Below are 15,436 nucleotides of genomic sequence, written 5' to 3'. Positions count from 1 at the left end.
TGCGCTTGGGCTTTTCAGAGCTCTCTCCTTAACCACCCCGCTTGACCCGGCCTCACACCTCAGCGCCCGGTGTCAGAACTCTCCCAGACTCTACCACGGGAATCCCTCCCCCTTGTCACTAGGGGCGGGGGGAGGGGGGAAGGGGACTTTGGAAGATCCCAACATTTAAGCACTCCCTAAAAAAAAGAGCCTGAGAAGGAGGTGTAGAGGAACACAGGAGAGTGTTTAGCTGAGTCCTGAAAGTTAGGGGAACAGGGCCATCACGGGCTGATCTGAGGCCGGAAGAGAACTTTTGAAGTTTCTGATGGGTTGGTTGTTTAATGGGAACATCTTTGAGTATTGATAGGAGATGATTGTAAAGGTGAAGATACAGAAGAAAGAATCAAGGGTGCAGGGAGTTTCTTGAGGAGGTGGGAGAGAGTGACCTTGGCTGGAGGACCTCTTCCATTGTATCCCAAGAGCAGTAGAGGAGAAAAGATGTGGGTGGATGCTCCTGGGAGTTGACTGAGAGCAGAGGGACAGGACGTTCAAGGACTTCCTTCTTTTCATTCAGTCAGCAAAGACCCGGTGAATGTTCACTATGTGCTGGTCACAAGAATAGTGTGGATAATGGCTTTGTGGAGCTCCTAGACTGATGGGGGAGGCGTGCCAAAGTCCAGTAAACCAATGAAAAAATAAAATAACTAAAACTTACGGAAAAAATATGGTGAGTGCTTTGAAGGAAACAACAAAGAGCTAAACTTGAGAATAACATGGGAAACTACACTTTAGATAATATGGCCAGGTAAGGCTTCTCTGAGGAGAAAAAGGAGCTAGCCATGGGAAGTAACTTAGAACATGCTATTTTATCAGCAAGTATTGGGGTATGAGAAAGGGAAAGAAGATTCGAGGACAAGAGTCCTGAAATGGGAAAGAATAAGGGTTTATTTCAAGAATCCAAAAAAGAATTGGGTATTTACACCCAAAAAACAAAAACACTAATTTAAAAAGATATATGAACCCCCATGTTTATTGCAACATTATTTACAATAGGCAACATATGGGAGCAACCTAAGTGTCTATCCATAGACAAATGGATAAAGAAGATGTGGTGTATATATACACAATGATATGTTACTCAGCCATAAAAAAGAATGAGATCTTGCCATTTTTGACAACATGGATAGAATTATGGAGTATCATGTTAAGTGAAATAAGTCTGACAGAAAAACAAATGCCATATGATTTCACCATATGTGGAATCTAAAAACAAAACAAATAAACAAAAAAGCAAAAACAGTCTCGGGGCGCCTGGGTGGCACAGCGGTTAAGCGTCTGCCTTCAGCTCAGGGCATGATCCCAGCGTTGTGGGATCGAGCCCCACATCAGGCTCTTCCGCTATGAGCCTGCTTCTTCCTCTCCCACTCCCCCTGCTTGTGTTCCCTCTCTCGCTGGCTGTCTCTATCTCTGTCAAATAAATAAATAAAATCTTTAAAAAAAAAACAGTCTCATAAATACAAAAAACTGGTGGTTGCCAGAGGGGAGGGGTTGGGGGGATGGATAAAACAGGTGAAGGGAATTAAAAGGTACAAACTCCCAGTTATGAAATAAGTCACAGAGATGAAAAGTACAGCATAGGAATTTAATAATATTATAATAACTTTGTGTGGTGACAGATGGTGACTACACTTATCATGGTAAGCACTGAGTAGTGTGTAGAGTTGTCGAATCACTATGTTGTATACCTGAAACCAATATAACAGTGTATGTCAAGTATACTTCAATTAAAAAAAAAAGAATCCAACGAAAACCAGTGTGGCATTAAAATTAATCTGAATTAATTTAAAGAGATAATTAAGATAGGCAGAAGCTAAATTATGCAAGGACTACTAGATGAGGTCTGTATTTTATTCTATGGATAGTTGGAAGCCATTAGAGGATATTAAGCAGGGGAAGGTTAGCTGGCTCGTGTTTAAGAAGCTGATGTTGCCTACTATACATAGAATGGATCAGAGAGGATTAAATGTGAAAATGGAAGACCAGGTAGTAGGCTGATAGTATCCAAACACTAATAATTTTCATATATGAATTTACTTTTGTTTTTATACAGAATATAAAGATTTCCCTCGTCAGTCTTCCATATGAAGGATTTTATAAGCCAAAGTGAAGATGCTTTCTGATCTCAAGCCCGTAGCTCACATATGCAGTATTGAAAAACAATGGTGTAGTTCTCCTACATGTACCTTAGGACAAGTGGCATTACATATTAAAAAGAGATAAGAGGGTGGCTCAGTCGGTTAAGCAGCCTACTCTTGATTTCAGCTCAGGTTATGATCTCACAGTTGTGAGATTGAACCCCACATCAGGCTCCATGCTCAGTAAGGAGTCTGCTTGAGGATTCTCTCCCTCTGCCCCTCCCCCAACTTGCTCGCACACTCTTTCTCTCTTAAAATAAATAAACACATCATAAAAAAAATAAAATAAAATAAAATTGAAATAAAAACATTCATGTTACTATCCAAAACTTATTCTGCAAAAAAATTTACTCATTGGTTTTACAAAAAACACAAAGAACTAGAACTTGGTCCTTGCCCTCAAGGATATTACATTTGGGAGGTAGGTATAATACATATTCACAATTTTTTAAAAAAACAAGACAAAAGAATGAAGTTGGACTCCTATCTCACACCATATGGAAAATTAACTCAAAATAGATCATAGACCTAAATGTAAAAGCTAAACTATAAAACTCTTAGGAAAAAAAACATAAGAGCAAATCTTCATGACCTTATGTTAGATAAAAAACCTTCTTAGATACAACACCAAAAGCACAGATAACAAAAGAAAAAATAAATTGGACTACATAAAAATTTAAACTTTTGTGTTGCAAAAAATACCATCAGGAAAGTAAAAAGATACAGAATGGGAGAAAATATTTGCAAATCAGATATCAGATAAGGGGCTTGTACCCAGAATATATAAAGAACTCTACAACTCAATAATAAAAAAACAAACACCCAAATAAAAATGGGTAAAGGATTTGAATAGAAATTTCTCCAAAGAAGATCTACAAATGGCCAATAAGCTAATGAAAAGATGATCAACATCAGTAGTCATTAGGGAACTGCAAACACGCATACATACACATACATACACATGCGCATGCAATGAGATTCCACCTCACACATCCACTAGATGGCTATAATCAGGCAGACGTACAATACAAAGTGCTAGCAAGGATCCATCATACATTAGTGATGGAAATATAAATGGTACAGCTGTTCTGGAAAAGAGTCTGGCTGTTCCTCAGAATGAAAACATAGAATTACCATATGACCCATTAATTCCATTCCTAGGTCAAAATTAAAACATATGTCCACAAAAAACGTCTTTATGAATGTTCATCACTGCACTATTCACAATAGCATGTAAAAGGTGAAAACAACCTAAATGTTCAACTGATGAATGGATAAATAAAACGTGGTATATCGAGAAAATGGATTGTTATTCAGCAATAAACAGGAATGAACTACTGATAAGAGCTACAATATGGATGACCCTGGAAAACATGCTACGTGAAAGCAGTCAGTCACAAGAGGCTCAATGTTGTATGATTATGGTTCCATTTCTGTGAGGTATTCAGCCACTCACTCCCATGGCCGATTCTTGGACTTTATTACTGGAATTGTTTTAATTCTGAAATTTCTGATTTATGCCATTCTGTGTTCTTACCATCCTCTTCTTTCAGCTCTCATTAATTACTTCTAGTACACCTGTCATCCTACCCCATCGAGACCTCCAGGCTTTTTTATCTCTTCTCTTTATAGTATGTCAACCGTCTCCTCTCTATACTTCTATCTAGCTCAGACCATATGGTCCATCACTTCAATTATTCTCTTACCAATATTAACTTCCTTGCTCAAACGTCTTTCTATCCTGTCCATCTAGAAAGACTCCAACCCTGTAATTGTTCATGTATTTCATGCCTGCATCCAGATTATTGGGTACTATTGAAGAAAATCATGCAAGGGGCCGATTAGTACTACCAAATACGGTTATCCACCACTATCGTGCTCAATTCAGCTTGCTTCCTCTAGGACTGCTATTTATTTATAACTGTATTAATTTCCTAGGGCTATCATAACAACAACAACTACCAAAAAAAACACACCACAACCTGGGTGGTTTAAAACAATGGAAGTGTGTTGTTTCATAGTCCTAGAGGCTAGAAGTCCAAAATCAAGGTGTTGGCAGGACCATGCTCTACCTGAAGGCTCCAGGAAAGCCTTTTCTTGTTTTTTCCTAGCTCTGGCAGTTTCCAGCAATTCTTGTTGTTTCTTAGTTCACAACTGCATAACTCCAATCTGTTCGTCTGTCATTTCATGGTCTTCTCCCTACCTGTCTCTGTGTCTCCTCTTTTCTAAGGACTCCAGTCAGATTGCATTGAGACCCAGCCTCATGACTTCACGTTAACTTGATTACATCTGCAAAGACCATTTTGCCAAATACAGTCATATTCACAGGTATGAGGGTTAAGGCTTAAACATATCTTTTTGAGGGACACAATTAAACCAATATCAGGAGCCTTTTCTACATTCCTCACCTTGACTCTGACCCCTTCCTACTGTCTCTGAACAGATGGCCTCAACTCCTACTTCACAGAGAAAATAGAAATTAGAAGTCATCAGAATGAAACTTGACTTCCCACCACTCAACCAACAAACCTGCTTTTATCATATGTATGTATCCTTTCTTCTTATCATTTCATGAAAGAATTGCTGCTTTTCCTATTTAAAATTAATCTCTTAAGAGTTCTTCAGGGCACCTGGGTATCTCGGTCAGTTAAGTGTCTGCCTTCAGCTCAGGTCATGATGCCAGGGTCCTGGGATGGAGCCCCGCATCCGGCTCCCCAGTGATCAGGGAGCCTGTTTCTGCCTCTGCCTCTGCCTGCCGCTCCCCCCTGCTAGTGCTCTCTCTCTCTCTGTCAAATAAATAAATAAAATCTTAAAAAACAAAAAAAAGAGTTCTCCAAACCTGGCATGTCCAAATCTGATCTCATTATCTTCCTCTCAAAATGTTTCCTTCTTCTGAATTCTCTTTCATTGTTGTTCTTGGATGGCACACCTTCTACCCAGTTGCCCAAGCAAAAAAAAAACAAAAAACAAAAAAAAACCCACAGGATTCACCCTTGACTTTGCTTCTCCCTTACTCTGTCCATCCCAACACTCCCAAGTCCTGCGTGAAGCCCATACTTAATATTTGCATTTAGGCACCCACATCAAATTCAGCTGATTCAATTCAGTTCACAGCTACCTGTAATACTATCTCTTTCCCATCTGAAGTTGTGAAATCCCATTGTTTTACATGCTGGACTTGTATGGTTGGTTCCATGCATTCTGATGGACAATTTGAATTTTCCCCTTTATTTCATCTCCTTTGATTCAGCCTATTATATTATCATCCTAGCATCTCTTGGGGTCTTTATTTTCTCTTTCATTCATGTGTGGAACTTGAGGACCTGGTCATTGCAAGGTAAGAGAAGTTAGGTAAAGTGCTAAGCACAGTACCTGGCACACAATAAGCCCTTGATAAACATTTACAATTGTGGTTGCTATTATTATCCCAACCCTCAGCACAGCATCTGGGCCATAGTAAGCCCTCAATAAATATTTATTGATTAATGAATGAATGAATGGATCAAAGGTTGATGGAATGAATAAATATCCCCTCTCCCAAATCCCAGGCCTGTTAAATTTGATATTATTATCCCTCTTTCACAGACAGAGAAACCGTGGCTTAGAGAGTTTCAGCTGGAAAGTGGTGGAACCGGAACTGGAACCCACATCTGCCTGACTCCCAAGCATATGTGACTCACCCTTCCTTACTCTGCTTCCTTACATGTGTGCACAGATCAAAAGAACTAGTTGTGCAGTCAGAGTGAAGTCTGAGAGGTTTTCCAAGGTCGTGTGTCCAAACACTGGAAAAACTATTCTCCCGCCTGTGGGCCTGGGACATAGGAATGTGGAAGGGGCTAAGAGATGACATCAGGGCACTAGGAGCCTCACCTCTTTCCACCCCAATAGGCCTCTCATCTTCCCTGCCCTAACCTATATGCTTAGCTATTTCTCCCCAAAAATGAACAGATTATGTGTCCCCCAAGGAGAAACTTTTAGGAACAGGAAGGCAAGGCCTAGGAAGCTAATTTGACTACACGCCAGGACCAGAGTCAGTGGCATTGGGGGAGAGAAATAGTGAGAATGGTTCAAAGAATGCTAAGACCCACAGGAGGCCTGCGTTACCTCTCTGGATGTCAGCTTCCTCATCTATAAAAATGAGGGGGGGTGGTAATAGTCCTTTGCCCTACCTGCCTCACAGAACTGTTGGAGACACAATAATGATACAGCTAATATTTATTGAGTGCCACCGCTGTGCTGGCCATTGTGTTGAGTGTCTTTCATATCCGCACAGTTAGCCCTATGAAATAAGCATATTGTCTACCCCTTCCCCCTCCTTATTCCCCTCCCCACCAACCCCGACAAATGAGGAAACCAAGGTTCATGGAATTAAGTTACTTGCCCAAGGCCTCTAACTCTAAGTGACAGATCTGAAATTTGAAACTGGGCTGCCTTTTGAGCCCTTCAGAGCTGCAAGCGTGTTTGTGAACCTCAGCAGAGAGCCAGTTTGTGAACTGAGAATGGTACACGCCTCGTGCCCTCTTGCACACAAGTGTTCCATACAAGTCCGAAGCTTGTTTCGATTGGACTGGAGGGGATGCCCAGTAGAGATCGTTCTCCAAGGAGGCAGGTGATCGGATGGTTAGGATAGAAGGGCTGTTTCCCACACTGATCTGATTGGATCCCCATAGTCTGGGGAGGAAAGGGGGGAGGGCACGCAGTCTGAGTGGCTCTTTTGTGAAAGCAAGTTCTAGGGCAGGTTGAGGTGGGAGAGGAAGCTCTTAGGTACCAAGCCAGACCACAACAGTCAATGCAGTGCCCGGGCCTGCAGCAGGAAGAGCACGGGGGCTGAGATGACAGGAAGCCCTCTGACAGGGCTCAGGCAGGGTGCCGCTCCAGGCTGTCAGACTTTCCAAGAAAGGAGGGACACACAGCCCAGAAAATCAGTGCGTGTAGGAGCCAGCCCCACCTGTGACCTCTTCATCCTCTGTCTCTCTCTCTCCCCTCGGTTTCCATCCCCCTGCTTCTACCCGGCTGTCCCTGTGTCCACAGTCCCCTGGTTGGCTCCCCCAGCACCGCCTCAGGCCCGCTCTCCCCTCTCACACCAGAACTCTGTCTGCTGTGGCAGGTCCTTTGTTTACTGCCAGAGCTCGCAGGCCTGCCACTGGCCAAACACAACGAAGCCTGGCCAGGGAGGGCTAGGCTCCAGGTGCAGACTGGCCCCTCAGGGACAGGTAATGGCCTCCAAGCCAGGGACGCAGCTCAAAGGTAGGCTGCCCCCTGTGCTGGGCTCTTGTTTCAGGTCCTAACAACCCAGGTTTCAGGCCTAAGAGGGAAGGGACACAAGATCTGCCCATAGCTCGGCAGGAATCCCTACTGTTGAAACGGCTTTGGCTAGGAGCCCTGGGAATCAAAGACCCAGCTGGAGAGAGGTGGGGAAAATGTTGAGGCCCCCTGGGTGGGAAGCAGAGACCTAGACTCCCTTCCCCTGGTCCTCCCGCTCTTCAGCCAGGCAGAGTCTGGTCCTGAGCCCTTAGAACAAAGACTTGCGTGCTCAAATTTCCCTACCAGAGGGTTCTGTTCCCCTCCCAAGTGTTCATGCCTCATGCCCCCCCTAAGGATTCTAGTGGATAAAGGGAAGTGGGCATTTACTCTGGGCCAAGCCCCAAGCAGGAAATATTGTCAGGATGTGTCTGGCATTGGTCTAAGTGGGGAGGTTACTTATCTAATAAATAGCTATGTATTTGTATAACAGATAATATAAAGGGGAGGGACTCCAGCTCTGTTTCTGGAGCTGGGGTGGTGGGTAGGATGTGATGGATGAGCAGGGAGGACTGGTAAAGGTGCCAAGCTGCAGGGTAGCAGGGCCACAGACAAGATCATTCAAGGAACAGTGGTCAGTGGCAAAAAGAAGATGCCCCAACAGGGGAGGAGGAGATCCCTGGAAGCCCAGGATCCCCACTGAAAGGTAGCCGGCCCTCTAAATGGTGGGCAGCTGATTCTGTGAGTATGTGTGGGGGTGGAGCACAAATAGGTGAATGAAGTGAGGCTGATTTTAGAGAAAATGAAATTCCCAATTTTCCTCCCATGTAGGGATCCATTCTGGAGGCAACAAGCTTGACTAAGGAATGTCAAGTCTGTTGCCAGGCCCCAGAGGAACAGACGGAGCTCCAGACCAATGGGCCTTTGGAAGGAACGGGAAGGGGGTTAGAGGTTGCATTGGCCCTACTCAGCCTGTACTCTCCCAGTTTGCTTCAGGCAACCCACCTCCCTTCCCTGGGTCAGTCATTCTTTGAGGGGTCACCAGGTCCCCTGGAGTAAACAAGAAATTTGCCACAGTTTTAGTAACAGTTTTGCTTTTTATCTCATCAATGTACATTTTCATCTACCAGTCTAACAGCCTCACACTCCTCACCCCGGCCCAAGCCCTCACCCCCTCCTGCCCACCCCTGCCCAATCAGCATGTCATCTGCCCCGAGGGCAGGAAGTCACCAGGCACAATGGTGATTCAAGAAGAGGGTGGCACCTGTGGGCTCTCCCAAGAGGAGCCCTCCCTGGAGTGTCCGGAAACCAAAAAGGCCCAGGTAAGGAGAGGTTGAGGGCTGAGTCTCATTGGAAAGCAAGGTCTCCTGGGTCTCAGTCCCATTCAGAGTCTGTCTCCCTGGGTCTGTCCCTGCCAGTCAGAGCAGCAGAAGGGCAGAAATCCTCAGACAAGGGGACTTGCGGATAGAAAGGAACCTTGAACCCAGTCCCACTCAGAGAGTAAGAGCAAGGCTGTTGGAACCCCCTTTCATGCAGGCTGTGTAGATGCCCCTGGCTGCTGCTTCCCAACCTCTCTGATTCCGGGAGTGCAGGGACGGGCTGTTGTGACCAGCATCCTGGGATGTGCCACCCAGGAAGACAGAGGGCCAGTGCTGCTACCTGCAGCCACAAGACTCCACAACCATGTCCTCATACTGCTTATAGACCACGTTGTTGGCGGAGTCAATGAAGAGGATGCTGATGGGACTCAGTCGTGTGGGCACACAGCAGGTCGGCGGTGTGGACTCAGGGTCCATGGAGTTCATCAGGGTCTGGATGACTGCATGGTTCGTGGGCTCCAGGTGGGAGCGTAAGGGGAACTCACACAGCCCCTCGCAGTGGAAGGCCTCGTATTCAAGGGGTGCGATGATCCAGTCATCCCAGCCCATGTCCTTGAAGTTGACATGCAGCGCCTTCCGACTGCAGCGGGCCTTGGGGTTCTTGCTGGGCCGTTTGCCCTGGCGCGTGGCCAGTGGGGCCCGCCTTTTTCGCCGCTGGCTGAACAGGTACTCATACACAGTCTTATCATCTTGACCTGAGCGGGCCTTAATCTCATTAAAGAACAGGTCCCGTTTCTTGGTGCGGCCAAATACCAGAAACAGGGCCTTCTCGTGGACCTGCCTGGCAGTCCGGTCAAAGCCCAGGCCACGGAGGTCCACGGCCCGGCCCCGTTCCCAGGCCTCCAGCTCCAGGCACAGCTGGGCCGAGTTCTTAAAGTTTCGGAAGAGCTTCCAGATGTCGAACACCTCCCAGCCAGATCCGTCCAGGCCTGGCACGGAGCGCACATCCAGCAAGGCTGCCGGCTGCCGGCCGCTGGGGCAGCCGGACAGCTTCAGCTGGGCAGCCCGCCCGATGCCGGGGGCCACTGGCTTGGCCGTGTCCGAGGGCTTCTTCCGCAAGATCCGCAGCTCGGCCCCTAGCAGCCCATCCTTCTCCAGGGCACTAATGTCAAACACGTACCTCTGCTTTCTGACCACAGGGCCTCGGTCATCTAGAGAGAACACCCAGAAGTCATTCCCTGCAACCTCACCAAGACAGCCAGCCACCTCGAGGCCTCAGGGGAGGGCCACAGCTCTCTCCCCTCAGGAGACAGCTTTCTTTAACCTCTCCCCTACTCTGACAGAGGCCAAGACCCAAACCACTGAGAGCCTTTTTCAAAATAAGGGAGCTTCTAAACAGCAGACCAAGTACGGCTGTTTATCCAAAGATGGGGCTGTGGTGATTTGAACAATTCTGGGTGTTTGTGTCAATGACAATGCATATCAGAGACGCATCAGCCTTTGAACTGCCTCTTGCTATCCCTCCCCATCTATTCTCTTATACGGTCTCTCATTGGAGAGACAGGTGGGGTGGGTATTATAATTAGCCCTATTTTTTCCAGAGGAGGAACTGAGGCTTAGAAGAGTTAGGTGACTTGGCCCAGATCGCCCAGCTAGAAAAAAAAGCAGAGTTGGAACTCTAGTCTAGAACTTTTTATACCCAATCCTGAGCTGCTCCCACTATACCTTAAGGAAGATCTTGGTGTTTTCATTCTACAGATGAGGCACAGAGAGGGCAAGCGTCTTGTGCAAGTTCACACAGATAGTTAATGATAAAGCTACAATCCAATTTCCCTGGCTTCCTAGTGTAATGATTTTGTTGTGTACATGTCTCACCCCACTGGGTGTGTCAGCGTGTGTGTGAGTGACTGTATGTGTGTGCATGTGTGTACATGCGATTGGGCTTGTATGTGAATACGAAAGGTAAAGTATAGTGAGTGACATGTGTGTGCATGATTGTGCTTGTGTGAATATCTGAAGGATATATATATATGTGTGTGTGTAAGATGATTCTGTGTGTACATGTAAGAAGGTGTGTGTTCACCTTTGTACATGTGTGTGTGATTCAGCATGTATGTATAAATATAAGGCTGTGTGTGAGAAACTCTGTAGTGTGTCCAAATCAGCATGCCTTCCTTCCTAAATACCAATTTGCCATTGGGAAGCATTCATACGCTGCTCTAGAAGTGACTAATTAGGCCTTTAAACTCCCTATCTCCCCCTCTGCAAACTCCCTTAGAGCTGGGGGGCACAAGGACTTATTTTATGAGCCCCCAAGGGGTCACAGCTTTCCCTGGCTGGGCAGGCAGCCAGGCCACCTCCCCCACCCCAGCCAGACCTGCTGCCTCCTGCTTCCTCCCACCCTGTCAATCCCCCACAGGCCAGCTCTAATGAGGAGCCTCTCCCCATCTCTGACCCCTCCCCCACCCTGCCAGCCAAAGTCCTAAGACTCAGAACCAGAGCATAAGAGCTACAAGCGACCCTGGCAATGAGTAATCCATCTCCCTCTTCACACTTACAGAGAAACTGAGGCCCCGAGAGGGGAAGGGACTTGCTGAGATCACACAGCAAGTGGAGAGGAAGAAGCCAAAACAGTAACGCTAGGTGAGCATAGGGGAGGTGAGGGGAGTGGATACCCTCCCAGGTTGATGATAAAAATGATTTGTGTTTGGGACAGGACATAAAGTTCATATTTGAAGGACTCTCAGAAATCACCCAGTCCAACCCCCATAGAGTTGTGCCGATGGGGAAACCGAGACTCCAAGGGGAAAAGGCACTCTCTCAAGGTCATATTGTGAGTTAGACCCTAAGTCTGCCACCCCCACCCTGCCCCCCCACACCATGGAACATCATTCCATGACTCCAAGATGCCCCATTTACTGTCTTCATCCATCCTGCCTCCTCTGCCCCCTTGCCTGAAGGCAAATTTGCGGAACCACAGGCATCTAGAGATTAATTTCTCTCTCTGCCATCTGAGAAAACCTACAAACCTCTGGAGCCTGGAAAGTCTGGCCAACCCACCTCAGAACAGAGCATGGCCTGGTAAGAGTCTTAAAGTGTGGTCCCCAACTCTGCCACCAACTGGCAAGTCTCGTCTCCTCTCCAGGCTTCAGTAACCCCCTCTGCACCTTGCAGGAATTGGCTCTGATACGCCAGCAGCCTGGGACCCGGTATGTGGGAGGTAAGTCCCAGATACCACCCCAGGCCGATGCACACACTATCTCCCACCAGTGCAGTGTCGGGGCTCTGAAAGGCCCCTCCACACATGCAGATGCCCCTCCCTCTCAGCCGTGCCCCTGCCACCCCACCCCCTCACCTTGCCCTTTGTCAATAAAGCTGGTGATGGTGTTGGCCAGGCCAGCCTCCAACTTCACGCTGCTGTTGCCTCCCTTTCTGTCAGCATCGGACAGCGTCCTGTACAGCGAGAGCATGTACTCATGGGGCGTGATGGGGGGCGGGCGGAACGGCTCCTTGGGCTCTTGAGGGGGCCCAGTCTCCCTGGCCTTCTTCAGCAGGAAGGGGCTGGGGACAGATCCTGCCTTTGGAGGTGCCTTACCCCCAGGAAGCTGTCCTTTTGGGGTCACCGTCCGTGTTGCCGCCTGCCTTGTCTGGGGAGGGTGTCCTGGCTTGGGTTCAGGGCCACCCGATCTGGGGGGCAGCTTTTTGGATTCATCCTTCTTGGGCTGTGTCAGGCCTCCTGTCTGCCCGGTGCCCCCCTTTGCCCTGGCATTGGTGGGCCCCCCACCATAGCTGTGACCCCCTGGCCTAAAGATGCTCCGGGCCAGAGGGGGCCTCTCCTTGGCTTCTGCTTTGGCCAATCCTGGCCTGGCCCCCTGGGGTCTCTGGCCCAAGTCAGGGGCACCCGACACAGTGCAGATGAATTCCAGGTCCAGCCAAGCCAGGTGCCAAAGCAAGAAAGTGAGGAGTTTGGGGAGTCTCATCCTCTGGCCAGCCGCTGAATGACACCAGAGAGAAGGGCGACAGCTGCGAAGGTGCCTCTGCTTTGGCAGGAAAAACCATGAACGGAGTGGACCCTCAAAAGCAGCGGCAGCAGCGGGAGCAGCAGAAGGAAAGGCTTTCTCCTCAGTCTGAGACTCTTTAAGTCTGCCGGGTGTGTGTTTGTATCCAGTCCCATAGTGGAAATGCTCTCGTATCCAGACGTGCACCGTCTCCAGTCAGCAGCTGAAAATAACTCGTTCTTGAAAGGAGAAAGCCGACCGCCCCCTTTCTCCTGCACAACTGACTGAGGGCTTGAAGGAGGCTTGTATAAGGCTGAGGGATTTTTCCAAGAAGGAAGAATGGCGTAATGCTGCCTGTGTGCTCCAGTTTTTTTTTTTTTTTTTAAGTTTTGAATCCTTTCCAGTGAAAATACTTCACACACACACACACACACACACACACACACACACGCCTGCAGGTGCTCAGAAAAATCTTTTACAAACCTGAACTCAGGAATTGGAAACGGAATTCCAACCCAAACCAATTTAATTACTCTCTGATGTCATGCTGTCTAAACTCATTTAAGTGCGATATATTTATGTGAAAAAAATCACCGCTGCCCTTTCGAGGCCATGGCTCACGGGGGCTCTTGGCACAGAGCCCCGCAGCAGGGCTCTAGGCTTAGGGGGCCTCTCAGTCCGCGGCGCAGACTCGGGGGTCTTCACCTCCACCTCCAGGGGCAGCCCACCCCACCTTCCTGAGGAGAGATACTGAGGAATGAGCTCAAGATCTTAAGCCCCAGAAACATGGGGAGTGTGGGTTTTCAGTTAAGTCCTTGGGGTGTTTTAAAGCAGTTTCAACCCCTGCGTCTAGTCTGGGGCCTGATTTGTTGTTGGGGGGGCAGCACAAATGGCAGCATTTACCCACAGTTGCTTTTATTTTAATAAACTCGTGGTGACCCAGAGACAGAAAAATATCTGTACCCACTACACTCCTCCCCCCAAGTGCCACTGACGGAGCTCAGTCGATCTCTTCAGGCTTCCGGGGGCACTGCCACCCCGGAGCCCACTCTTTCCACGGAGGCAGGTCCAGGGTGTACCTCGCTACCACCCCAGCAAAGACAGACTCCCGAGTTTTGTTGGGAAGGACTGGCTGAGTCCGGAGGTGGCAGCCTCAACCTGGGGCAGCAGCGACCCCTGCAGGAGGCTGGGGAAAGGATTTCCCGCTTGATGTTTTTCTGGTAGCTCTGGAAGAAGTCTGAATTTCAGCCGGACTCATGGAGGAAAGCTGTTCCCTTCACCTGAAATATCAACTCCCACAACTAGAGGAAGCCCTCCTTATCCTGAGAGCTTCAGCTGAGAATTCACCTCCTCTGGGAAGACTTCCCTGACCCCCAGACAGAACTAACTACTCCTTCTTGTACCTGTCGCCGTAACACTTGTCACGCTATAAGAAGCAGTGTAGGAGTCATCAGGAAAGCTTCCCTCTTAATCTGAGATCCTTTGAGTCTACTTAATGGAGATCTGTTCACACTCTAAAGTCGCCAGATTGGTTTCCCAGCATGACCTGGCACAGAGTAGAAGCTCAGCAAGTGTTTGATGAATGAAAGATGAAACCGGGCTGGGGTGTCCAGGTGCCTGACCAGGCTTTTCATGGTGATGCTCCCAGATCCTCGCTGATCTTCAGAGCACAGCAGCATAACTTGGCCCTTTCAAGCTTCCTGTGGTGCTCCTGGGCCAGAGTACCCCGTAGAGCCCCACCTCCCCATCTCAAAGGACCAAGACACCAACAGACACTCTTTGGAGGATCTTTAAGAAAGAGCTGAATTCATTACTATCCCTTCTAGTTGCCCAGATTCACAATAACTGCCTTCCCTTTGACTGTCCACACTGAAGCAGTCATCTCTGATATTCCTGCCTCCTCTCTGTCCCCCACTGCCTCACTATCTTGGTCCTCACCACCGTCCTACTATAATTACCTGGCAACTGGCTTCTAGGCGTCCAAGATTTCTCTGTTCCAATGCTCCCCCTCTCTAAAACCTACCTATTGAAAAATACCGGCTCATGGGCCCTCTCCTGCAGGAAGCCTTCCCTCATCCACCAGAAAATACGCACTCCTGAATTGCCATCACACATCTGTGCTCCTTCCCGCTTTGGCAGCTCAGAGCTTCCCCAGTTCTGCCTCTGCCTTTTGTTTTGAACACAGTTCTTCTACTCTGTGTATGTGCTTTTTAAAATATTTTTAAAGTCATAACTGAATCCCTAACAACTGTAATCATTTATTTAAATTTCTGTCTCCCCCATCAGATAATGACTAGACTGCACCATATTCGTCTTTCACTTATTCCCAGTGCTGGGCACGGGGTCCAGCCCATAGCAGATCCTCAGTGTGTGTGATATGGATGAATAAATCTCTAAGTGGCCCTTATATACAAAAGCCATCATTTGCTACTTCAAGGTGTAGTTACTTATGGACCTTTCATGACTTCCCCGCTGGACTCTGAGCTCCTTAAAGGGAGGGATTCTGTCTCGCCACTTATCAGGCACTTTGTAAGCTTGATTGAGGGAATAAATGAAGGGATGAATGAATCAAGCAACGAAGATGTCCCTGCACATGGTTCAATAAGGAGTAAGGGCCCCTGGAGACAAACAGACTGGTTTGGAATCCTGGTTCTGCTAGATGCTTTAGGGCATTGCATGATTTTTTGGAAGCTTCTAAACCTCT

General features: G+C 47.7%; 1 protein-coding gene across 1 annotated transcript; it reads right to left on the bottom strand.

Moving 5' to 3' along the window:
• Positions 1-8,610: 8,610 nt before the first annotated feature.
• On the bottom strand, positions 8,611-13,098 carry GDF5 (growth differentiation factor 5). Its single transcript, XM_002916406.4, has 2 exons — positions 12,090-13,098; positions 8,611-9,945 (listed from the first exon to the last, which is right to left on the bottom strand). Exons 1-2 carry the CDS (start codon positions 12,712-12,714, stop codon positions 9,071-9,073), a joined length of 1,500 nt encoding a protein of 499 aa, XP_002916452.2. The 5' UTR covers positions 12,715-13,098; the 3' UTR covers positions 8,611-9,070.
• Positions 13,099-15,436: the final 2,338 nt, after the last annotated feature.

Source organism: Ailuropoda melanoleuca, chromosome 13 (genome assembly GCF_002007445.2).
Source record: "Ailuropoda melanoleuca isolate Jingjing chromosome 13, ASM200744v2, whole genome shotgun sequence".
NCBI classification, from domain to species: domain Eukaryota; kingdom Metazoa; phylum Chordata; class Mammalia; order Carnivora; family Ursidae; genus Ailuropoda; species Ailuropoda melanoleuca.
This window is presented reverse-complemented; position numbering and strand designations above follow the sequence as displayed.

What these genes read in the sequence shown, in the direction of transcription:
- GDF5 (XM_002916406.4), bottom strand. Translation starts at nt 12,714, where the DNA reads ATGAGACTCCCCAAACTCCTCACTTTCTTGCTTTGGCACCTGGCTTGG. An exon ending in CTTTATTGACAAAGGGCAAG is followed by an intron (nt 9,946 to 12,089) that starts GTGAGGGGGTGG and finishes TGTTCTCTCTAG; the next exon opens with ATGACCGAGGCCCTGTGGTC.